The 24,720-nt window shown below is 44.8% G+C and overlaps 1 protein-coding gene across 1 annotated transcript; it reads left to right on the forward strand.

The window, feature by feature from the left end:
- Window positions 1-573: 573 nt before the first annotated feature.
- Window positions 574-24,162, forward strand: map3k9 (mitogen-activated protein kinase kinase kinase 9). Its single transcript, XM_086158623.1, has 11 exons — window positions 574-1,462; window positions 3,738-4,151; window positions 8,724-8,904; window positions 10,268-10,416; window positions 14,340-14,515; window positions 14,578-14,818; window positions 15,545-15,667; window positions 15,739-15,880; window positions 16,560-16,672; window positions 18,825-19,556; window positions 19,702-24,162. Exons 1-11 carry the CDS (start codon window positions 1,060-1,062, stop codon window positions 20,154-20,156), a joined length of 3,129 nt encoding a protein of 1,042 aa, XP_086014749.1. The 5' UTR covers window positions 574-1,059; the 3' UTR covers window positions 20,157-24,162.
- Window positions 24,163-24,720: the final 558 nt, after the last annotated feature.

Raw genomic sequence — 24,720 nt, forward strand, 5'->3', positions numbered from 1 at the left:
GAATTATAATTAAATAAGCAACCATAACAAGGTTGAAATCAAACAAATTAAGATAAAAGTGTAATTTCTATATTGCAATCCTGATGCTTTTATCTGCCTTTGTAATTGTTATTTTTGATTTATTTATTTTAGATGGTTGATTCGCTGTGGCAACCCTCGAAGGGAGAAGACAAAAGGAAAAGAACAAGAAGGTTTTTCGTTCATGTATTTTGATTTGTACAATAATAGTGGTTGAAAAAGACATGGCAGAAGACAGAAATTTTATTTTAACCAATCTTTCCTAACTTCTTAAATATGAACAAACACAGGTAAGTCTCAACATGCGTCGAAGACATCCAGACTACATGAGGGAACACACACTGGGGGATTTGGCTTTCTGGTTTTCCAATTAGATCTGCAAAAGTAACTATAAGAGTATAAGAATAAGAATAAGAACAACTTTATTTATCCCGAAGAAAATTGTTGTGCCAGAGTTTCAAGTAAAACATAACAATAATAAATAATAGTAGGAGGGAGGGAGAATAAGAAATACAAATAAAACTATAAAGCGTCAAAGTCAAGGCTATAGGTGTTTTAAGGTCTTAAAAAGTACAAAGATTTGAATATTAATAAGAATAAAAGAGAGAAACACAAATTTATATTTTAAAAAGCTAATTAAAAAAAAAAAAAATCATGAACAGGAAAAAAAATCTGTGCTTCCGGGAGGGGCGGGACCTTGGGTTATTGACGTGTCTGTCCACCAGTAGAAAGCCGGACCAGACCCGCACATTCGCACAATTGGCTAATCCCTCCAGGTTCCACGCTCTGATTGGCTAAGGGATTGTGCATGGGGGCGGGGGCGGAGAGAAGGGAGGCGGGGATCCGCTCGGCGTCTCTCCGCGTCCGGGCGCCCGCCGCCGGTGACTGACAGGCGGACAATGCGGGGAAGCGACTCGGTCGGTTCGCTGCGGCGTCCGTTTGCGGGATTAGCCGCTACTTAGCTCGGCGTGCGAATGCGTGTGTGCGCCAGGTAGGTGGACGCGCCTGCAGTGATCCCGGCCGCACCTATGGATCGCGTCCATGGACGTCTTCAAGCCCGCCTCGGATAACAGCCCGAGTCCCAGGGCGCGTCTCTCCTCCGCGGGGGAGGCAGATGTGTTCCGCTGGCCCGTACCTGACGGCGGCGGCGGCGGGGGAAGAACCGCCGCGGCTTCCGCCACCGCCACCGCCGCCGCTCCGGGATTCTGGACCGCCGTATTCGACTACGAGGCGTGCGCGGATGACGAGCTCAGCCTCCGCCGGGGAGACGTGCTGGAGGTGCTGTCCAAAGACTCCCTGGTGTCCGGGGACGAGGGCTGGTGGACCGGCGTGCTGGCGGACCGGGTCGGCATCTTCCCGTGCAACTACGTCAGCAAGGGGAAGGGCCTCCCGGAGGAGATCCGGGGCGGCTCGGAGCGCCGGTTCTCCGTGCCTCCTCTGCACCGTGAGTACCGCTTCCCCTCCCGGTTGTCGCCGCCGCCGCCGCCGGAGGCCGGACGTGCAGCTGCTGCGTCACGGTGCCTGGAGCCCGCAACCGTCCTCACACTCGCCCCGCACGGGGAGCAGATGTGCGAGGAAGGCCCCACCGTCAGACACACACACACACACACACACGCAGTGTCAGCTTCACTGAGGTTTCGAGCCTGACTGGCACCACATTACGCATTTATTATGTGTGTGTGTGTGTGTGTGTGTGTGTGTGTGTGTGTGTGTCCTTTATGTTTCCTTGATGCTTCATTTCCAAGTTGGTGCTATTTGATTCGATTTTCAGTTTCTTTTTCAACTGAATTATGCAGGTAGATGGGATTCATCCAGCTCTTGAGGTCCCCAGTGTTTTACATCCTTTTTGGATATTTTTGTGTATTTCTTGCAGCTTTTTGCTAAATTCTGAATTAAGGCGGCTTGGCGCAGGAGGTCGAGCTTTCCCGGGTCGATTCCCGGCTTGTCAAAGTGTTGTTGAGCAACACACTTGAACCCTTAACCCTCACTTTTCATCCAGGACGGCTTCATTGCTGGGAAACAATTTCCCCACGAGGGATTATTAAAGGATAAATTATTATTATCATTCATTTCCCAGTGTGTTGCAGTGTGTCTCGCCGTTTCTGCAGGGGTTTCCTCCGGGTTCCTCCACAATCCAAAAAACGTGCAGCAGGTTCCACTGCCACCCTGAAGATAAAGAATCAATGGATTTATTCGTTTCCCACCGTTATTAGTGTTGATTGTCATTCAGGCCATTTCTCACGCATATTCAAGTCATTTCTTGCTGCATTCAGAATATTTCTGCACCATTATGGAGCCTTTGTCCTGATCCACGGCCATGTGACAGAATGAAATTGTTCTTGAATTCAGTGTTTTGCAAACAAAAACGTCCGATCGTGGAGTTCACTATCGTCAAATCACCATTTTAAGTAGCTAGCTCGCTAGCTAAGAGCCACACCTGATGTCAGGGAGAATTTAGAAAGACACAAACAAGAATGAGACATGAACTTGTTCTAGCTTAAAACCCATTCATCGCTTTTAAAGATGTGGGAAGGAGAGCGAGTTTGCAACAACGCCAGGAGGGACTTTTCAAAACAAAGCTGCAGGGCATGATGTCATAATCAACAAAGATGAAATTCCGCGACGGTCGTTGCAACGACGACGTCGCCGACGGACGCCGGAACATCCGCGTGAGATTTACAGTAAATTTCCACCCGAGCGTTGCGTGGCGTCTGCGGAGCGGAGAGGAGAGTGGGTTGGTGTGTAAACGTCCGCCTCCTCCGCTGGCTGCTGGCCTACTTTCACCACCAGCTCACCTGAAATATTCATCAAGGTCAGTCTGCTCGGCAGACGGGCGGGAATCTGAAGGGACCCCAAAACATCTTCCTCCTTTTCTTCTTTTTTTTTTTTTTCCCCCAGCCTCCTCTTTCGGCGTCTTTGCCAAAGGTGGAACCGGCTTGGAGGACAGATGTTTGGGGCGACGGGCAGAACGCGACCCAGTTTCCCCACCAGTTTGTTCCCACCAGCGCCTGGAAAACCAGACACTTTCTTTCTTTCTTTCTTTCGGGGCGAAACAGAAGAAGTAAATCTTCTGGAAAATGATCACAAATAATAATTCCCCCCTGGATTTGCTGTTAAAATGACCTTCACTGAGCGTCATAGATGACACGCAGATTCCTCACGAAGGATACGGTGCAGATGCTCGACTGCAAATCCCTCCTCGCCGGTGCCCCAGCGGTGACCATCAGGCCTCTGGAGCTTCTTCAGAAGGCAGCAGCTCACCTGGTGTTCCACCGTCCCAAATTCTCCCACACACTCCCCTTCTTATGTCCCTACACCGGCTCCGGGTAGCCGCCCGCATCACGTTTAAGACCCTGGTGCTCGCCACCTCTCGGCGACCATCCACCCCGTCGCTCAGAGCCCCTCAGAGCCAACTCCCGAAAAAGGTCAGAACAGCGAGATCGCTGCCCATCTTTCGCCGTGAGCTGACAACATACCTCTTCACCAAGCGCTATCCTGCTAATCGCACTGATCCCACAACCCCACACAAGAAAAGAAATATATATGTATGTATATAATTCTGAGATGGCTATTTGGTTGAGCGATCACTTCTGACTTCCGTCTACTGTCAATGACTGTCATGCAAAAAAATGTAATGCGAAGGCCAAACGGCGCCGTCTTGAAGATGGGTTCGCGATGGTCTCGGTGTTGACGCGCCGCCGCTTCTTCTCCCCCCTCAGTGCTGGAGATCGACTTCTCCGAGCTCACCCTGGAGGAGATCATCGGCGTGGGCGGCTTCGGGAAGGTCTACCGCGCCGTGTGGAGGGGGGCGGAGGTGGCGGTGAAGGCGGCCCGGCGCGACCCGGACGAGGACGCCGAGCAGACGCTGGAGAGCGTCCGACAGGAGGCCAAGCTCTTCGCCATGCTCAGCCACCCCAACATCATGGCCCTGCTGGGCGTCTGCCTGCAGGAGCCCAACCTCTGCCTGGTCATGGAGTTCGCCCGGGGGGGGGCCCTCAACCGGGCTCTGGCGGGGAAACGCATCCCGCCGTGCACGCTGGTGGACTGGGCGGTGCAGGTGGCCCGGGGGATGCACTACCTGCACAGCCAGGCCATCGTGCCCATCATCCACCGCGACCTCAAGTCCAGCAACAGTAAGATCCTCATTTTTTTACCTACCTCTGCAAACGCCGTGATCCCGTATCCCGGCAACCGGGTACGTCCGCCCGGCTCGTCTCGCCGGTAGCGCCGTTCCTTCGGACAAATGTTACAGATACAATGTCTGTGGAAGTTCTCAGTCATCCAGGTTAGGGCGAATTATTGTGGAAATCTTCTTGTCTTGGCAACTGGACTTGAATTTCTTCACTTGAAGACGTTTCGCCACCTCATCCCGGAGGCTTCTTCATTTCTGAACAACTTGATTTTATTTTTATTTCTATTTTCATTTTCATTTTTATTTTTTATTATTTTCATTTTTATTTTTATTTTCATTTCCATTTTTATTTGTATTTTTATTATTATTTTCATTTTTATTTTTATTTTCATTTCCATTTTTATTTGTATTTTTATTATCACTTTCATTTTTATTTTAATTTTCATTTTTATTTTTATTATGTTTTCATTTTTATTTTTACTTTTATTTGTGGAGGTTCTCAGTCATCCAGGTTATGGGGAATTGTTGTGGAAATCTTCTTGTCTTGGCAACTGGTGAATTTCAAGTGAATTTCTTCACTTGAAGACGTTTCGCCACCTCATCCCAGAGGCTTCTTCACTTCTGAACAACTTGATTTTTATTTTTATTTTCATTTTCATTTTTATTTTCATTTTCATTTTCATTTTCATTTTCATTTTTATTTTTATCTTTATTTTTAAATTTTATTTTCATTTTCATTTTCATTTTCATTTTCATTTTTATTTTTATTTCTATTTTCATTTTCATTTTTATTTTCATTTTCATTTTTATTTTTATTTTTAAATTTTCATTTTCATTTTCATTTTCATTTTTATTTTCATTTTTATTTTTATTTTTATTTGTGGAGGATCTCGGTCATCCAGGTCATGGTGAATTCTGGTCGATATCTTTCACCCTTCACCCGAGAGACTTCTTCACTTCTGAACAACTTAATTTTAATTTTATTTTCATCTTTATTTTCATTTTTGTCCGTGGAGCTTCTCAGTCCTCCAGGTCACGGCAAATTCTTGTGGAAAATCTTCTTGTCTTGGCAACCGGACTTGAAGATTTTTCGGCCTTCATCCCTTCTTCAGTTCTTCTTCTTCTTGACTTCTTCTTCAGAAATGAAGAAGCCTCTCGAATGAGGTGGTGAAACGTCTTCAAGTGAAGAAATTCATATCCAGTTGCCAAAACCAGAAGATTTCCACAAGAAGTGAAGAAACTTGTCCTACATCTGGTGGCTTCTGTTGTCAAAAAAACATTCACCGTTGGCTTATATTGACTAACGCCAAACAATATTTGTTTACAAACAATTGTTCAGATACTGTTTTCGTATCCTGACAGCGATGGCAGGTTTTCTCATCGGTCTTCATTTGTCGGGAGGTGAGTTGAAAAGGAAAAGCGGTTTGCCTGTTTGACCGCGGGGACGCTTGTAATCTTGCATTTCACCCAACCGGATCCCCTAAATCCCAAGCCTATTAGCGCGGATTTGCCCGGCGACCCGCCTCCCTCTGGGCTCCCATTGGACGCCGCCGCGGCGCACACAAGCAGCCGCGGCCCGCCATTGGCCCGCCTTCCCGAGCTCTTCACTTCCCATTGGCCGCTTGAGTCGTACGGGTTGCCATCCTTCCTGGTCATGTTCTTTTCAGGGTGTTAGCCGTCCAATATGGCGTTCGGCCGATTCCGTCTCTTAGCGTCTGTTTACTTTCCAATTCTATGTGTTTCCCAGAAGCTGCGAGGACGTTTACGTTGGTTTTACCGTCAAAAAGACGATCGCCGTTTTCCACATTTCCATATTTGACGTCTGATACGTCCAACATTATTTTCCCCCCTGTATTATCGCAGAGAGCAGGATTCACTGATTTCCTTTGGTACGGTCAATTAACCATTTTTACTCGATGAGGAAAATCTCCTGGGAGGGAATAAAATAAAAAAAAGCACACCGGTAGATTTTTGGGGGTTTGATTTCAAAAATGTTACAGCAGCAAACAGAAAATGAAAGCGTTTAAAGAGTCAGTTTCGTGTCATTTGCTCCCCCTCTACAATCTAAGTCTTACTTCCTTAAGATTTAACAATAAGATCAATATAAAAGCAACAAATGAATAAATATAAATATAAAGTGAACGTGCACGGTGATGTTACCGGGTTTCAAATCCGGGTATTCTTGGTTCCTAGGATGTATTTAGCTCAAAGTGGTAAATACATAAATTCATCACAATAAATGGGAAAATCCAGTAATATCATAAATCTGAAGTTGTTGTTAGATTGTTTGAAATACTATCCCAACCTCTAGTTGTCAATATTAGCCAGCGTCGTTTCTCAAGACAATTGTATTTTAATTACTAACTTTAATTACTAATTGCTATCATGAGATGATGATGATGATGATGTCATCTCATCTGATCATAAAATCAATGCTAGAACACCAATTCAGAGTCAATAGTTAAAAAAATGAAATTAAATTTTATAAACAGACACCCCTTTGTATTCCAGCTGCAATGTAATGAAAATAGATTGTGGCAAATTCTAATTTTTTATTATTATTTTGCAGGATCAGAGTGCATTAAAAATGTATTCATCTTTTTTTTTTCCATCTTCCGACCCTCATCAATAACCCAGAATATTTGAAATTAAACGTATTTTGTTCTTTTCAACAATTCTTTTTTTTTTCTTTGTTCCACTGGTGCTCCGGCCAAGCATCTGGAGCTGTTTTTACAACGTCACAAATCCAACCGTCTGTGTTAAAAAAAAAAAAAAAAAAAAAAAAACAAGCTTGTGGCATCTTTGCGGTTTCCACGGCGACGCTCGGACGTCCAGCTGCGGGTCGCCAAAGGAAACGCCGGTTTCCCGCGGCGGCACACAGCTGTGAATCTCCCATGAACCCGCCCGTATTTTTAGACGGCGGGGCCGGTGACCCCGATGTTTAACCCCGGGGCTAATTGTCGGTTGCAGACGTCCCTCAGAAGTTGCCGTGGCGACGCTGAGGAGGATGTGGTCAGCCGGACACACCCTGTGACGTCACCCGATGGCGCCTTCACTTGCAGGTGGCCATATAACTCCGTTTGTAGCAAAACTCTGAACACAGGGCCAAAAAAAACAAACAAAATTACATCAATCCACCCAGAATACATAATTCTAATCATATATTAGAATAACCAAAGATCCCTTTTTTCCCCAAACCACCAGCGTCTGTCAGACTGCTTAACCCCAGTGCATTTTGTTTTGACGCCACACTTTTACATTAAAACGTAAGGTTTTTCCACTTTGCTCTGTTTCTTAGAAACACCGAGGAGGCACTCGACCCGCCTGGTCTTTCGCCAGAATAAGTCTGAGTGCTTCGCTTCCTGTGACGGCAATATTGTTTCATCGACTGCAGGAACTTTTAAAAGCCGATCATTGATTTTCGCCGGCCCTTGATGGGTTTCGCTCGCCGTGGTTGGATGCGCGTTGGAAGCGCTGCGTGTTGCGTCTTTTACACATCCAGAAATTTCCAAAATAATGCAATGGAGGTTCATTGGAGCTCCTTCATTTTATCTCATCGACGGACGTTTTGGTTCCAGGCTTTTTGGCCAGAAACTAGAATTTGGCTTCTTGCTGATGTGACTTCCCCAAACTGGCCACTAGAGGGCAGCACTCCGATCTGGATCTGAAGATGCTGCGTTCAAGTGCAACCCGGACTAAGAAGAACAACTCAAACAACGTCGTCTTACACATGTTATTAAAAAAAGATCTGTCATTTCCAACGCTCACCGCGATCACGCTCTTAGGGTTAGCCTTCGGTCCCGGCCGGCGCCGGAACATCACTTCCTGTTTCTTGATGCCACGATGTCACAACAAAATGAGTTTCCTGAGCGCATCGGACAGAATAAAGCAAATTAAAATGAAAGGTGATTAAAAAAATGTGTACAACAGCGCATTGTTTGTGCAATTAGCCATGTATTTTTATGCACTTTGGTGGAAAAAATATAAAAACCTAACTGATGGATGGGTTTACGGCCTGCAGTCGGTGCATTTAATCTTACGTCCTCCCCACCCCACTGTTTTTGACGTTCGGCTAAAATTTGAAAGGAAAGAAAAATAGCGCGCGTGTTTAGAGCCCGTTGGTTCACGGCTCCGTCTTTTTGCGACGCGCCCGATTCCCCCAAACCAGACGGTGGGGGTTTTTGTCGCTCTGATGAGCAGCAGATGAAGGGGAGGCCCCGTGGACAGCAGATGGCACCGGTTCTAGAGAGACAAAATGTTTGGTTGCTCTTGTTTTTAGCGTTTATTAGCGTAGCCGGGTGTCGCTACGTCGTTCTCAGCTTCATTCAAACGTTTCTCTTTTCAAAACCACCGCTTTTCTCACCGTCTCCTGGTTTGTTCTTCCTCTCTCTTTCCCTCCATCATGCCCTTCCCCGTTCTCCTCATCATCCCCACGTTTATCTTCTGCTTTGTGTTTGCACGTGCGCCTTTTTATTTTCCGTACGATCGACGATCGCCCCGCATCCTCCGAACTCCCGCCCGTCCTCCCAAACACCCTCCATCCCCACCCCGGTGACCCACATATTCACTCCAGTCCTAATCCTGGAGCGGGTGGAGATGGAGGACCTCAGCAACAAGACCCTGAAGATCACTGACTTCGGCCTGGCGCGGGAGTGGCACCGCACCACCAAGATGAGCGCGGCGGGCACCTACGCCTGGATGGCGCCGGAGGTCATCCGCTCGTCCACCTTCTCCAAGGGTAGCGACGTCTGGAGGTGGGCAGAGGGGGAGTTTTATCTGAGCCCTTACGGTGTGAGCTGCAAATGGAAACATGTATCCAGAGAGGGGAGGGGGGGAACAAAAAAAAAAAAGTTAGTCTCGGGAAGCAGTTGCCATGGCAACTAAGCTCGGGAACAGTGTGTGTTGGGATTGGAGCGGAGCGCACGGAACCTGTGCCGGAGTGTTCGTGATGGAGACGACGACCAAACGTTTCAAACTGAGACAGAACGAAGGGGAGGAGGCGTTAGCGACGTTAGCGACGTTAGCAGACGTTAGCAGACGTTAGCAGACGTTAGCAGACGATACATCCTATATTTCCCATCCAAATTCAGGACTGCAACTTAAACAAAAAAAAGAAAATCAGACCGAATAAAAAAAAAAAAGCCATCCGAAAACGTGGAAGGATCTAAACTGAAAATAACGTCTAAAAACAAAGGGAAACGACAAAGGAAGTGACATCACAACCCCAACAATTATCTCCGTCTCTCCTGCAAGGGAAGCCCCCACTGCTCAGCTTTCTGTTGTTTTTTTTTTTAATTTCTCATTAAATTTTGACTTTAATACGACAGGATATATTCCACTCTCCTTAATATGTCAGTCCGAATGACAAATGGTGGACAGAAACTCACGATTGCACGATTGCACTCACTCCTTCTGACAAGGGTGGATGAGATTAATGAACTACATTGCAATGTCAAAGTCATTAGTTATTATCTCTTAATTTGGATCAGTTCGTGCGTCACTATATCTAATAGTGAAGTGTGTGTGTGTGTGTTAATCCATTTACTTTCATTAGTAGTTTTGTTCTCCGAGCCTGAATATAAACAACTGCTCTTTTTCTTCATTTCTTTAAGTCATATCTTATCCACGGCTCCAGTTACAGTGTAATAAATGTTTTATTATCCAAATCCTAAGCTTATCCGTAAACATGGTTTCCCAGCTTTGGGAAAACGGGTTATTTGGACAGAATTTTGTGTCCCGGGTTTCCCGAGAGACTTATTCTAATGTTTGATTTGACCCGCGGGCGGTGATTTCTTTGCTCGCTTCCATCCGGCCGCCGCCACGTCTGCGATTCTTCCATTCCCTCCTTCTCCGTCTCCCCGTGATATTTTCATCGCTCTCCTTTTCTTCTAATCCACTTTTTTTTTTTTTTTTTTTTTGACATTTACAGAAGCAAAGTAGGTCACACGCCCGGCAAACACCCCTCCTTTCCCCGCTTGACATTCATTTTATTCACACACACGTTTTGATAACCCAGGGATTTTACCCAGGCTTGTAAACGCTGGCAGATGATAACCGCTTTTTTATTTATTTGTTTATGTCCGTTTTGGATTTTTCTTTTTGTCTAACCTTTTAAAGTTACGGCGTGCTGCTGTGGGAGCTGCTGACGGGAGAGGTGCCGTTCCGGGGAATCGACGGCCTGGCGGTGGCGTACGGCGTGGCCATGAACAAGCTGGCGCTGCCCATCCCTTCCACCTGCCCCGAGCCCTTCGCTCGCCTGATGGAGGGTGAGAAGACGATTCTCACATTTTATTCCCTTTTTCGCGGTTTTGGTCGCGCGTTTTCAGGAAGTCGGATTTTAAACGGTGACGTGTGAATCCGAGGTAAATACAGTCATTCAGAAGAGGCAATATATACAGGACTGTCTCGGGAAATTAGAATATTGTGAATATTAGAATATGTTAAAGTTCTTTATCTTTTGTATTGCAATTCAAAAAATGAAAATGACTTTTTCATGATATTATAATATTTTGAGATAGGATTTTTGAGTTTTAAGAATAAGAATAAGAACAACTTTATTTATCCCGTAGGAAATTGTTGTGCCAGAGTTTCAAGTAAAATATAACAATAATAAATAATAGTAGGAAGGAGGGAGAAAGAGTACTGCAGATGCAGTATTTGCGTTGAGAATGCTAATAGAAAAGTACAGAGAAGGCCAGAGGGAGTTGCATTGTGTTTTTGTAGACCTAGAAACAGCATATGACAGGGTGCAAAGAGAGGAGCTCTGGTATTGTATGAGGAAGTCTGGAGTGGCAGAGAAGTATGTTAGACTGGTGCAGGACATGTATGCACGCTGTGAGACACTAGTACGGTGTGCTGTAGGGGTAACAGAGAAGTTCAAGGTGGAGGTGGGACTCCATCAGGGATCAGCTCTGAGACCCTTCTTGTTCGCAATGGTGATGGACAGGCTGACAGATGAGGTTAGACAGGAATCCCCATGGACCATGATGTTTGCGGGTGACATTGTGATCTGTAGTGAGAGCAGACAACAGGTTGAGGAACATCTAGAGAGGTGGAGGTATGCTCTGGAAAGGAGAGGAATGAAAGTTAGCCGCAGCAAGACAGAATATATGTGTGTGAATGAGAGGAACTCAAGTGGAACGGTGAGGCTACAGGGAGTGGAGATCAAGAAGCTGGAGGATTTCAGGTACTTAGGGTCAACAGTCCAGAGCAACGGAGAGTGTGGAAAAGAGGTGAAGAGACGGGTTCAAGCAGGTTGGAATGGGTGGAGAAAAGTGTCAGGGGTACCAAGAGATAGAAGACTTTCAGCCAGAATAAAAGGAAAGGTGTACAAGACAGTGGTGAGACCAGCGATGATGTTTGGACTAGAAACTGTTCCAATGACCAAAAGACAGCAGGCAGAACTAGAGGTTGCAGCGATGAAGATGTTGAGGTTCTCTTTGGGAGTGACCAGGATGGAGAGGATCAGGAATGAGTCTATCAGAGGAACGGCACATGTTAGATGTTTTGGAGAGAAGGTCAGAGAAGCCAGACTGAGATGGTTGGGTCATGGACAGAGGAGGGATAGAGAATATGGAGCTGCCAGGCAAGAGGTCTGGAGGAAGACCAATGAGAAGATTTATGGACCTAGTGAGAGAAGATATGAAGGTAGTTGGTGTGAGAGAGGAAGATCCAGAGAATAGGGTTAGATGGAGAAAGTTGACTCGCTGTGGCGACACCTGAAGGGAAAAGACCAAAGGAAAAGAAAAATTTGTCACAGGGATGCAGGACATGTATGACCGAGACAAAGTGATGATTGAGATGGTTTGGACATGAACAAAGGAGTGTTCATGGTGAAGATCTGGGTAGAAGGTTGCTGAGGGTGGAGCTGCCAGGCAAGAGGTCTGGAGGAAGACCAAAGAGAAGATTTATGGACGTAGTGAGAGAAGATATGAAGGTAGTTGGTGTGAGAGAGGAGGATCCAGAGAATAGGTTTGGATGGAGAAAGTTGACTCGCTGTGGCACCTGAAGGGAAAAGCCAAAAGAAGAAGAAGAAGAAGAAGGAAGGAGGGAGAATAAGAAATACAAATAAAACTATAAAGTGTCAAAGTCAAGGCTATAAAGTGTTTTAAGGTCTTAAAAAGTACAAAGATTTGAAGATTCCCTTCGGCTGAAGAAAGAGGAATTAAAAAGTCTGATAACCTCGGGTAGGAAAGACCTCCTGTGGCGTTCAGTGGAGCTCCTTGGAGGTATCAATATAGTGTGAATATTAGAATATATTAAAGTTCTTTATCTTCTGTAATGCAATTCAAAAAACAAAAATTACTTTTTCATGATATTCTAATATTTTGAGATAGGATTTTTGAGTTTTCTTAAGATGTAAGCCATAATCGGCAATGTTAAAATAATAAAAGTCTTGCACTATTTCAGTTGATTTGTATTGAATCCAGAATGTATGATATTTTTGTTTTTGTAATTGCATTACAGAAGATAAAGAACTTTATCACAATATTCTAATTTTCTGAGACAGTCCTTTATATATTGAAAATCCTATTGTATTCTAGAGACTCCTTTTTGAATATTGAAAATTGAGATACTTTTATTTTAGTGTCTGCATCCAGACAGGATTCATTTTTCGGGTTCAAATATCAGAATATCATGAAAAAGTAATTTTTGTAATTGCATTACAGAAGATAAAGAACTTTATCACAATATTCTAATTTTCTGAGACAGTCCTGTATATACACTGCTTGGAAAACGAGTCAAACTGGACGGTTTGATTTCACAGACTTGGAGTTACATTGTGTTGTTTACATGTTCCCTTTATTTTTTGGAGAATATATAATTCACACAGATATATCAGCCAGAATGAAAGCGAAGGTGGACAAAACAGTGAGACTGTACGGTTTGGAGACGCTGGCAGTGACCAAAAGACAAAGGAGGTCAAAAGGATCAAGATGTTGAGGTTCCAGGATGGAGAGGATCAGGAATGAGGGACGGCAGGTGGTAGATGTTTTGGAGAGAAGGTCAGAGATGGTTGGGTCATGGACAGAGGAGGGAGGGTTGGTAGAAATTGGAGGTCTAGTCCAGGGGTCGGCAAGCCGTAACACCCAAAGAGCCATTTGGACCCGGTTTCCTCGGAAAAGAAAACACTTGGAGCCGCAATTACTTTTTGACGTCTAAAATAAAGGTACCACTGTATATATTGCTTTTTATTACCTTTACACTTTGTATAAACAAGTGTGAAGTGTGTTGATTCTGAAATTCACAAAGTATTACGGAGAAAATTAAATTTTATTTATGTAATGAACTCATTTTGAGCTTTGGGCTTTCAGAGCGTGTAGCGGAGCCTTGACCTGAATTTTAAAAATATATCGGGAAAAAATCACTGTGTCGGTAAACAATAAAAAATAAATATTTGCAAAATATCTTCATAAATATTTATTTTACCCGGTTTATGGGTTTATGCTCCTGAACTTCTGCGCACAGGATCTGCAAATCGGGACTTTACCGGCCGGCGGGTATACCGGCTTCCGTAAGTGTGACGTTATTTTGAGCGGCGAAAAATAATAAATACAATTTTATTTAATATTTCAAGAACTAAAAGTAAAAAAAAAAAAAAAAAAGAATTAGAACAAATGAAATACACTTCAATTAAATATTTATAATTTATTTTCCCAAGCCACTCGGAGCCGCGGGTTGCCGACCCCTGATCTACAGGAAGGTTGTCGGTGTGAGAGAGGAGGATCCAGAGAAGAGGGTTAGATGGAGAAGGTGGATTGGTTCTGGAGACCCTGAAGGGAAAAAGCCCAAAAGAAGAGAGGAGATCCAGAACCACCGGGGTATCTTTCAAGATGTTTTCAGAAAGTCTGATTTTAAACAGTAGCAGGGTTTGCAGGGCATCCAAGTTAAATACGTCAACGAGCTGTTGGGATTCAGATGATCTCGATATCACAGGAGACAATATACATGATATAAATAGATCAAATCGAAATAAATCAAAATAAGCAACTCGGAGTCAGCAGACCTCCAGCCTTTCCCTCAACGTGCGATCAGATCGCGGAACTTAAAATTGTTTTCGAACGTGTCGAGCGGGAAGAGTTACGCTCTCGTCCGACTTTATTGCGCTCAGGTCGTCATGGTAACGTCTCCGCGAGCGGCGTCGGGTCGCGTAAGTGAAGGCGAGCCTCTTGGTCATGTGTTGCCGCAGACTGCTGGAGCGCGGACCCCCACTCGCGGCCGCATTTCACCACCGTCCTGGAGCAGCTGACCGACATCGAGGAGTCGGGCTTCTTCGAGATGCCGGCGGAGTCCTTCCACTCCCTGCAGGACGACTGGAAACTGGAGATCCAGGAGATGTTCAACCAACTGAGGACCAAGGAGAAGGTACGGAGGTTTTATCGAAACGGATGTCGGGTACGACCTGAGCGCGACCTCCGCCGCTTCAGGAGCTGCGGTCCTGGGAGGAGGAGCTGACCCGGGCGGCGCTGCAGCAGAAATGCCAGGAAGAGGCGCTGAGGAGGCGCGAGCAGGAGCTGGCCGAGCGCGAGATCCACATCCTGGAGAGGGAGCTCAACATCATCATCCACCAGCTGTACCAGGAGAAGCCCCGGGTGGAGAACAGACAGGGCAAGTTCCGGCGCAACCGCTTGAAACTCAAGGACGGGAACCGGATCAGCCTGCCTTCAGGTACCCGCCGCAAACACTACGTCTCGGTTGAAGATACAAAAAACAATGTTAGCGAGCGCTTCCTCAAAGAGTACTACAGATGCAGTATTTGCGTTGAGAAGGCTAATAGAAAAGTACAGAGAAGGTCAGAGGGAGCTGCATTGTGTTTTTGTAGACCTAGAAAAAGCATATGACAGGGTGCCAAGAGAGGAGCTCTGGTATTGTATGAGGATTATGTTAGACTGGGGCAGGACATGTATGCTCGCTGTGTGACACTGGTACGGTGTGCTGTAGGGGTAACAGAGAAGTTCAAGGTGGAGGTGGGACTCCATCAGGGATCAGCTCTGAGCCCCTTCTTGTTCGCAGTGGTGATGGACAGGCTGACAGATGAGGTTAGACAGGAATCTCCATGGACCATGATGTTTGCGGATGACATCGTGATCTGTAGTGAGAGCAGACAACAGGTAGAGGAACATCTAGAGAGGTGGAGGTATGCTCTGGAAAGGAGAGGAATGAAGGTGAGTCGCAGCAAGACAGAATATATGTGTGTGAATGAGAGGAACTCGGGTGGAACGGTGAGGCTACAGAGAGTGGAGATCAAGAAGCTGGAGTCAATCAAGATTTGTGAAATGTCAATTTGACCTCCGCGGTTCCTCCATCCCTGTTGCGAATAACTTAACCATTTTTACGATTTTGCACGTCAAAAAAAGGCCGGACATACATTTAAAAACTTCATTTCTTTTTCAGATTTTCAGCACAAAATCACGGTGCAGGCGTCCCCGTCGCACGACCGGCGCAGGAGTTTACTCAGCAGCGGCTCCAGCCCTCCGACCAGCCCGCCCATCCTCCCCCGCCTGAGAGCTATACAGCGTGAGAATACACCCGCCGTTAGCAACCGCGGATTCAAGTAGACAAAAATTAAAAATGCCCTCTTTTGACAGTGACCCCCGGCGAGGGCTGCGCCGCCTGGTGTCGCGGCGGTGGTTTCCAGCAGCACGAAGACGAGTGCGAGAGGAAGGGGTCCAGGAAGAAGGGGAGATCCCGAGGCAGCGGCCCGCTCAGGGAGCACAGCGCCGACGCCAGGTGACACCATCCACGCCGAATTGACGATAGTCCTCGAATTTTGAGCCTTTTGAAAGCAGGACATTCAAAAAATATGAATGAGTATTTCATTAAAAATGTTTTTTTTTATTTGAGTTTGGTCATTTTTTTTAAAAATGGCGTTTTAAATTCGAAGATTATGGCGATGTTGTAATTGCAAAATAAAATATTTAACACGTGCCAGTAAGAGGATGACAGTGCACGAAAAGAGGACGGCATTTTTGGTTTGCTTCCTCTGGATAATTTAAGTTTTTTTTTTTCATAAATAAAAGAAGGACTCAAATAGGCATGGACTATTTTACCTAAAAGTAACCTTCAACCCAACAGCTTTTTTTTTTTAGATTTCATTTTTCATGCATTTATGCATGAAATTAATGTCATTTTGCTTTCTCTGCAGTTGTTCATTGAGTTAAAAAAATGCTTATACATAGCATAAAATGCAAAAAAAAAAAAAAAAGTTTTTTCCCTGTGTGCATTCATTTTAAATTTCAAAAGGGTCGTGTGTCTCCCGGTGTTTTCTTTACTGCAAGGAATCAGCTCCAAAAGTGGTAAATGTTCCTTCCCGGAGCTCCTCTGCCCTCCTGCATGCCCGACGTCGGCACGAGTCGCACATCTGGACACCTGGAATCTATAATTCTTTTTGTTTTCTCCCCCCCGTCAGCGTGAAGCCGGCGCCCGAAGGGTGCAGGCAGCGTTCCTGCAGCGCCCCGAACCTCCGCAGATCCCCCAGACACAGTCCGGCGGTGCCCGGCGTGCCGAGCCTCGTGGAAACGGGTGAGTCGGACCGCCCCGGCAGGTATTTTCTCGGGAACGCGAGCGGCCTCGTCGGAAAGGTTACGGGCCGAGGGAGGTTTCTTGGAAAACACGTCACGGGAATGAGAGGGAGCTACTTAGTGGTTGACCTGGGAAACTCACAAAGCTTAAATAGGCTGTTGCTGAAAAACCATCATGCAGACTCAGCGAACTTCATCTGCATGCATGCAAGATAGAAGCGCTCCGGTCTCTTCATGTTTAAAGGATGCCCTGCAGAATATTCATAGCGACCTAAAAAAAAAAAAAGGGTGTCTGACATACTTTTGGCCGCTATGACCGCTTGAAACTCCTTAAAATGCCACGTACTCCTTCATTAAAATTCAAAGAACACTGGATTATGGAAATCATTATCTTTCCAGAAGTAGCACCGCTTGACACTGGATAGCTCCTTCAGATTTAGGACAATTATTAGCGGTCGTAAATTGAATCTAATGTGTGTGTGTGTGTGTGTGTGTGTCCAAGCTGCACGAGGACACATCACAGTTCTTAAATGAATTGCTGCTGTTGACATTTTCACCTCATTAACATCTTGTTAATGCCAAATTAACTCCTAATCTAATCTTAATCCGTTCATCAACGCTCACCTGGTGAGATCGTAAATTAAATCTATTGTGATCAAGGATTAGCTGCCGACACACTCGATAGGTTCAGTTATTTCTTGCCGTTTCTAAACGTAACACATTAGATCAGATTTGATGTTTCACCCCGGCACGGTTTTCAGTGTCACCATGACGACCGGTGTTTGTGTCCTGCCACCATTTATTGGATGGAAGTTGGCATCAAAATATGTGTGTCAGACTCTGTACATATGTTATATATTTATTCTACGGTTGTACATAAGAGTCCTGTGTCCGTTGCCATTTAGTGGGGATGGACGGATCCTATTTAATGCAAAACGCTGTTGTTACACAGGATGGCGCAAACGGCAGATGGAATAATAAGGATAATATTTGTTGAAAAGTTTTCAGCTGGACGTCGTCCGGGCCGACATGCAGATACCTGTTCATAAATGCTAAATCCTCCCGTCACTCACCCTGAGGATGATCTTCAGAAACCACTAAATCTATCTTTACACCGCGGCTCCGAGCGGCTTGGGAAAATACATTATAAATATTCAATTGAAGTGTATTTCATTTGTGTTGGTTCCTTTTTTTAACGTTTAGTTCTAAGTTGGAATATTTTTGTGATCTTGAAATATTAAATAAAATTCTATTTATTATTTTTCGCCGCTCAAAATAACGGCACACCATTAAATATTTGCAAATATGAAGATATTTTGCAAATATTTCTTTTTTATTGTTTACTGACATTGATTTTTTTTCCCGATTTATTTTTAAAATTCAGGTCAAGGCTCCGCTGCACGCTCTGAAAGCCCAAAGCTCCAAATGAGTTCATGACATAAATAAAATTTAATTTTCTCTGTAATACTTTGTGAATTTCAGAAGCAACACACGACATACTTGTTTATACAAAGTGTAAAGGTAATAAAAAGCCAAATATTCAGTGGTACCTTTATTTTAGACGTCAAAAAGTAATTGCGGCTCCCAATGTTTTTTTTTCCGCGGAAACCGGGTCCAAATAGCTCTTTGGGTGTTACGGGTTGCCGACCCCTGGACTAGACCTATAAACTTTTTGCCTCAGGGGCTGCATTGACTTCTCAAATTTGTCAGACGGGCCGGTTCAGCACAAGATACGATACATATTTTAAAAAAAAAGGGCATTTGTTAACAGTCCATGTCAGACTCGTCTGACGTTTGCTTTGAAAATAAAACCAGCTCGGTTTCGAAGGCTTTCCCTCGTAGCTTCACGTGCAGCTCATTCATGTGTGTCAGTACGTCCGCAGCTAATGCTAAATCACAAAGACAATCTGTGTCATTCAGCTCAGGAAAACTCAAGTCTCTCCAAATAATCCCCCGTTTGTGGTCCCACATTCATTGATTCGATCTTTCACTCGTTCACATCAAGTATGAATTCCGTACCGATCTTTGGCGGGCCGGATTTAAAAGACCAACGGGCCAGATTTGGCCCGCGGGCCGTAGTTTTCCCACCCTTGCGCGATACAATATGAACCTATCTGCAGTTTGGCAATCAGCCTGTGAATGATGCTTTCCAGAGAACGAAGACTGTTGCTTCAGCGTGGAGCCAGGAGCAGCTTCTGGACAGTCCTACCTCTGCATCCCCTTCCAGAAGGACGGCCAGGCCTCTTCCGACGCCGTCGGGGAGGAGCACTTCCCCGGCGGCCCGACCCCCGGCAGGAAAAGCCCGGGGGGCGGCCGTCGCTCCGACCTGGTGCTGCTGGGCTGCGGGGCCCTGCTGGCGGCTGTGGGACTGGGCTGCAACCTGCTAACGTTGGCCCAACCGGAAGAAAGCGTCAAATCGCGTTGGGAAGGCTTCTTCCACAGAGCCGCGGGCCAACGGAGGAACGTCAGCCCGCAGACCCACACACTGTTCAAGCGGGATAGTCCGCCGAAGCCGTCGCTACCGGAGCGAGGCGCCCCCTCCTCGTACACCCCGCTGTCCTTATCGCCCATGTCCGACTGCAACTCCACCCGCTCCCTGCTGCGCGCCGACAGCGAGGAGCTGCCGGTCTTCCGTCGGGCCTCGCCGCCGGCGCCGCCTCCCGCGGCGAAACTCCTCATCCAAACGCCCGTCAACCCGCTCGTCAACACCCAGCTGGAGAGCTTCAAGCGCAACCCCCGCCAGTCCCTCACGCCCACGCATGTTCCCGCCACGGCCGGTTCCTCCAGGAGCCTGCGGAGGACGCCGTCAGACGGAGCCATCAAGAAGAGCTGCCTTCCCAATAATCTCGAACCGTTGCCAGAAAAGTCGGCGTTAGAGAACACAGGTAATCCCCCGTTCTGTGACCCCGGTCCCAAAGCCGCCAAAAGTTATTACCCTGAAATACCGTTTCCTAGGCGCTAAGGCGCTCTCTTGTATTTTGGAAGTCAATACATTTAAATCTGAGACGTCCTTGTCTGATTTTTCTTTAGGTTGCTTTAGAGATTTTAAGGAAGACTGTTCCGAGGTTCCCCGGCTCCCTGATCCCAACGTGGTGTTCCCCCCGACCCCTCGTCGTCGCTGCGCCCCCGAGCGCCCCAAAACCCTGGACTTTGTGGCGCGTCCGCGGCCGTCACCCCGCGTGCGCTGCGACGTCTTCTGGGCCGATCCGCGACCCAGGGGGAACGGGATGACCCTGGGCAACGGCGAATCCCCGGCGCACACCTCCAGCACCGAGACTCCTCCCACGGTGGAGTTCGGCAGAGACCCCGTCCTCCTCCCGACCCCCATGGAGGTACCGACACCTCGCTCTCCCCGCAAGAACGAAAACCTGTTGGATCAGCTGGATGAGGGACAATGTCGGGACGGAACCGTCCCGCTCTGCAGACCCGATATCGGCCTTCCCAAAGACTGGCAGTACCACTACCGAGCCGGATACTGGTCCTGACTTTGCCTCGTCGGTCCCGAACTCTTTGCGGGCGGAGCTTCAGGTGGGGACTCTCCGCGCTACAACTACTAGCCTTTGAATATTTGGAGGTCCGGGTCCATTAGCAACGTGTTTTTAGCTTTAACCAGTGCTCGACGGGAGCGGTCGTCCTTCATCACCGAAATCACAGGAAGACTTTTTTCCTTTACCTCGCTGACGTTTCCTTCGATTATCGTTTGTGTCGGACGCCGATAAATCGGTAAAGCGAAACCGCTAAGCTAGCGATTCCTCGCAGTTGATATACAGTTCGATGCAATTTTTGATTTCTTTTTTTTTTTTTTTAAAAGGGATGATTTGGTGGTTTTTATTGCACTGCGAAAAACCAAGTCTCGCCAAGTACACCGGTCCAATTCCTTTTTTTTCATTTTTAATAAAATTGTCATGAGACTTTATGTTTGACAGAATCTTAAAACTTTCTTCTGTTAATGTTAAACAACGGCTGACCTAATATTATTTTCTTACGTAGCATATTTCTCCTGAAATACTGTTGCTACAAGTGCAATGATCTATTTATTTATTGATTAATTTATATTTCACCCAGGCGTTTCATTAGCAACAACGCCAAACTGTGGCATTTTAGGTTTTTAATTTCTCTTGAAGATTTAACGGCAAAGGGTTTCGCTGCACTGTCTCAAAATCTTGCCAAGTATATTTATCTTGTTTCTCATCTGGAAATCCGATTACTTGTTATTTAATATCTTAAGAATAACATTTTCCCAGGTGGCATTGTGTTTTCCCTCTTAAAAGCTCGGGCTGAAAGTTGGGACGAATCTATCGGCGAAAAGCAGCATTTGGTGAATTCGATGGGGTTTATTTTGGTTATTTTATCTCACTTAGTCATCTACCTCCTCAAAAGTTGGCCTCAGTGAAAAATCAATGTGACGGCGAGTTAACAGGCAGGGATGTCAAGCCAGGTTAGCGCATCATGCTACGTTGAAGAGACGCTAGCATCGCTCGGTCTCCGATCGACCGTCGTAATTCTGTGTTTTCTCTGAAATTCTCACGGAAATACCAACGATGCAGCACAGAGGGCTTTCTTTTTCCGTCTTCTTAGCGTAGCTAGCTGCCCCACAGCTAATCAGTGGGAAGAGCCATTAGCTCACTTAGCCTAGCGTGCTACACCAAAGGCTGCAGCCCGATATCCATATCGCTCTTCGTTGTCGCATTTTAGGTAAAATAATCTCCCGAAGCAAGCCGACGCTACTCGTACTCGTTTCTTTCCCATCGTCTTTAGTTTTTTTCTAGGCGACTTTTTCTATTTTCCCGGTCAGTAATCAGACATAAATATACTTGTGAGACTTTGCGTCTTTCCCACGTTACGACCGCACGTTCAAACAAACATCCACACGGCTTTACAAAACCTGAGTTGAAGATTGTGCGTTTAATGAAGTGTACTTTTGGAAAGCGCCATGATTGTAAATCTTCATGTTGTGTTTGCTTTTTCTACAAAAAAAAAAAAAAAAGGTTTACACACTGTGTCTGTCTGTGAGACGGATTGGCGTCGGTTGGGTTTGTCACGTCCCGTCACCCCTGCAGAAAAGGACGCTCTTGTAAAATGCGAGCACTTCTTTCTTTTAAACACCGTCGTGAATCCTTGTGTGTACCATAACGTCCAACTGAGGGCTGGGCGATGTATTGATTATATTCTGAATATTCGCTCTAAAACTGCATCCCAGACGTTTTTATTCTTTGTTGTTGTTTTTTTTTTTTTTTAAATGAATATTGTGATACATAATCACAAGTCGGTTGGAAAATAGTAGAAATCATCAGAAATGCGGCGGCATGGTGGCGCAGTGGTTAGCTGACAGTATTCCCGTCCGCGTGGGTTCATTTTAAATTCGTTCGAATTTAAATCGAATTTGAATTGGCAAGTATTGTATAAAAAAATATATGAAATTGGGATTAAAATGTGCGCAAACTGGGGAAAAAAAAGGGCATGACGTCTGCAAATCTAATGACCAGGGAAGTGAAAAGACATTTAAAAAGGTCTAATTATGGTTTCTAGAGTTTACGTGCTTGCAAACAGCTACTTTATTGTTTTTCTCATGTTTATTATCAATCCACACCTTGCAGTTTCCATGTTTTGACACTGGATTGTATTTGCACACCAATAGCGGGAGAGTTTCAATGCAATTTGCTAATTCGACCATCGGGTTCGGCGTCTTACCAGAGGATTCTTCCACATGCAGACAGGAATCGAACCGCCAACTTTCCGCAACTGAGCCACAGCCGCCGTCGAAAAACAAAAATAGATTTGGGATGAACCTACTCCGCATTAGATTTCGGCCTAATTGAATTTATTCGTCGTGTATCGGACTTCGGCGCGCATAAGTGCAACTTCACGATAACAGTATAGAAAAAAAGATGTCCTCTGATATTGTGATATTAATATATATATATATATCGCTCAGCCCTTGTCAGAGTGAAAAACAAATGTCTTTCGCTGCGCTGGGTTTTAATTGGCACCCAAAAGCTGAGAGAAAACCAAAAAAACGGAAGTTTGAAAAGTCTGCATTGCAAGCCTGGCGAGCGTTGAGGGATCTGTGTTTTAGATTCTGTGAGCGAGATGAGGTGAAGCCCTGGCGGCAGGACCAAGTTCACGCCACCTCATGTACAGTCATTTGTTATATAACTTATGAATATATTTTTTCAATGATTGCATTTGCCTTGATTTTTTTTGAAGTTCTTCACTGCAGGTCTATATTTTTATTTTATTTTATTTGTTGAGCCTGATGAGGCGCCTGAGAAAATGCATTCATTCACTTTTTTCCATGTACGTATCCGGCATGAGACGCTTCTTACTGTCTGTCAAAGTTTGCATCGCACATCTTGTTTATTTTTCTTCAAAACCCTAATTTATATCCGCAGTTTTGCCATGGATCGGCAACGTAATGTCAATATGTCCACTGACTTGCAAATGTTTTTAGGATTTGGAAAAAAAAAAACCACCATTGGACAGCATTTTGATTATTTGTTTATTGTAAAATTATGTCAGGTATGTGCTCTAATTCATACATGCTAATATAGGATATTAAAAATTAGTCCAAGAATGTAATTTCAACAATATTTAACAAATGGGTAAAAAAAGAATATACATATAGATATAGATATATATATATATCTATATGTATATATGTGTGTGTATATATATATATACACATATATATATACATATGTGTATATATACATATGTATGTACATGTATATACACATATATATGTACATATATATATACATACATGTATATATACATGTATATACATACATATATATATACATGTAATTTCAACATTATTTAACAAATGGGTAAAAATATATATATACATATATATATTTACATACATACGTATGTATGTATGTGTATATATATGTATGTATGTATGTATGTATGTATTGACTGCAGCTTTTGGAGGAAAAAAAAAGGCAGGAATGAAAAGAAATTCAACTTAAGTTTGATACATTTTGTTTCCACAGTTTGTGTGTTCGATGATCACGTCTGTTGGTTCTGTTGATTTGTAGCGCGACCCACCATGAGTTCACTGCACCGAGGGAGAAATGACAAATCCTTAGATTGTAAAAAAAAATCAAGGAAATGAACACGCATTCACGTACCATTTTGAACGATATAATTTCCCGACCCCGGTCTTGATGCCTGTTCCTTCGAGTTTGTCCCCAAATGCCAAGTGGCCTCCAGAGGTTTGATCTCTCCAAGTGTGAACCTGCTGTTTATGCAAATGTGACCGCTTTCTCTCCGAGGCTGCAAGACGTTCGAAAAACACAGTATTTCAAAGAAAGGGTGCCAAGCGAAGGTGTAGCTAATGTGTCGCTATGTGTCTGAGACGTTACCACGAATAAGCTGAGCTTCCCGTCGTCGATGGACTTTGTTTCAGACTGGAAATCAAACTGTCACTGACTGACTTGTATTTGCACTGGAACACACTGATTTGAGTAAAACGGTAGTAAACGATGCAACCGGCTGGTCTGTTTATTTTCATCTGCAGGGGAGTTTTATTTCATTTTTTTTTCATCGTTTGGGAATTCCTTGAACTCTTTTTAATCTTGCAGTAAATTACGTTTAGAACGAGAATGGTCATATTCTGGAGGGGAGAAAAAAAAAAAAACGATTATCTCGGGATTTTTTAATCTTTGTCTTCCCTCTGAGTCCAATCAAATGAGAATGAGAACAACTTTATTTATCCCGAAGGAAATGGTTGTGCCAGAGTTTCAAGCAAAAACATAACAGTAATAGATAATAGTAGGAAGGAGGAAGAATAAGAAATACAATGAAATATAAATTGTCTTAACTGTTAACTGTTAACTACAAAGATTTGAACATTCCCTGCAGCTGAGGGACGAGGAATTAAAAAGTCTGATGGCCAAATATGTCTCTTTAACCCAAAACTAAACTTTACTTTCACCATTCTAATTTGACGGCTTAAAGATAACAATTTATGAATCACTTCGGGGGAATTATTCTCTGCAACCGCAAGTATCTTGCTCAGAAATTAAACCAGGACTGCTCTAC

Source organism: Fistularia commersonii, chromosome 1 (assembly GCF_037954325.1).
Source record: "Fistularia commersonii isolate RoL2024-O1a breed Wild chromosome 1, RoL_Fcom_v1.0, whole genome shotgun sequence".
Lineage (NCBI taxonomy): Eukaryota > Metazoa > Chordata > Actinopteri > Syngnathiformes > Fistulariidae > Fistularia > Fistularia commersonii.

Bases quoted from the DNA above. Each gene is read 5' to 3' on its own strand.
- map3k9 (XM_086158623.1), top strand. From the start codon at position 1,060: ATGGACGTCTTCAAGCCCGCCTCGGATAACAGCCCGAGTCCCAGGGCG. The intron at 4,152-8,723 runs GTAAGATCCTCA...TATTCACTCCAG, and splicing joins CGACCTCAAGTCCAGCAACA to TCCTAATCCTGGAGCGGGTG. The intron at 14,819-15,544 runs GTACCCGCCGCA...TTTCTTTTTCAG, and splicing joins CCGGATCAGCCTGCCTTCAG to ATTTTCAGCACAAAATCACG.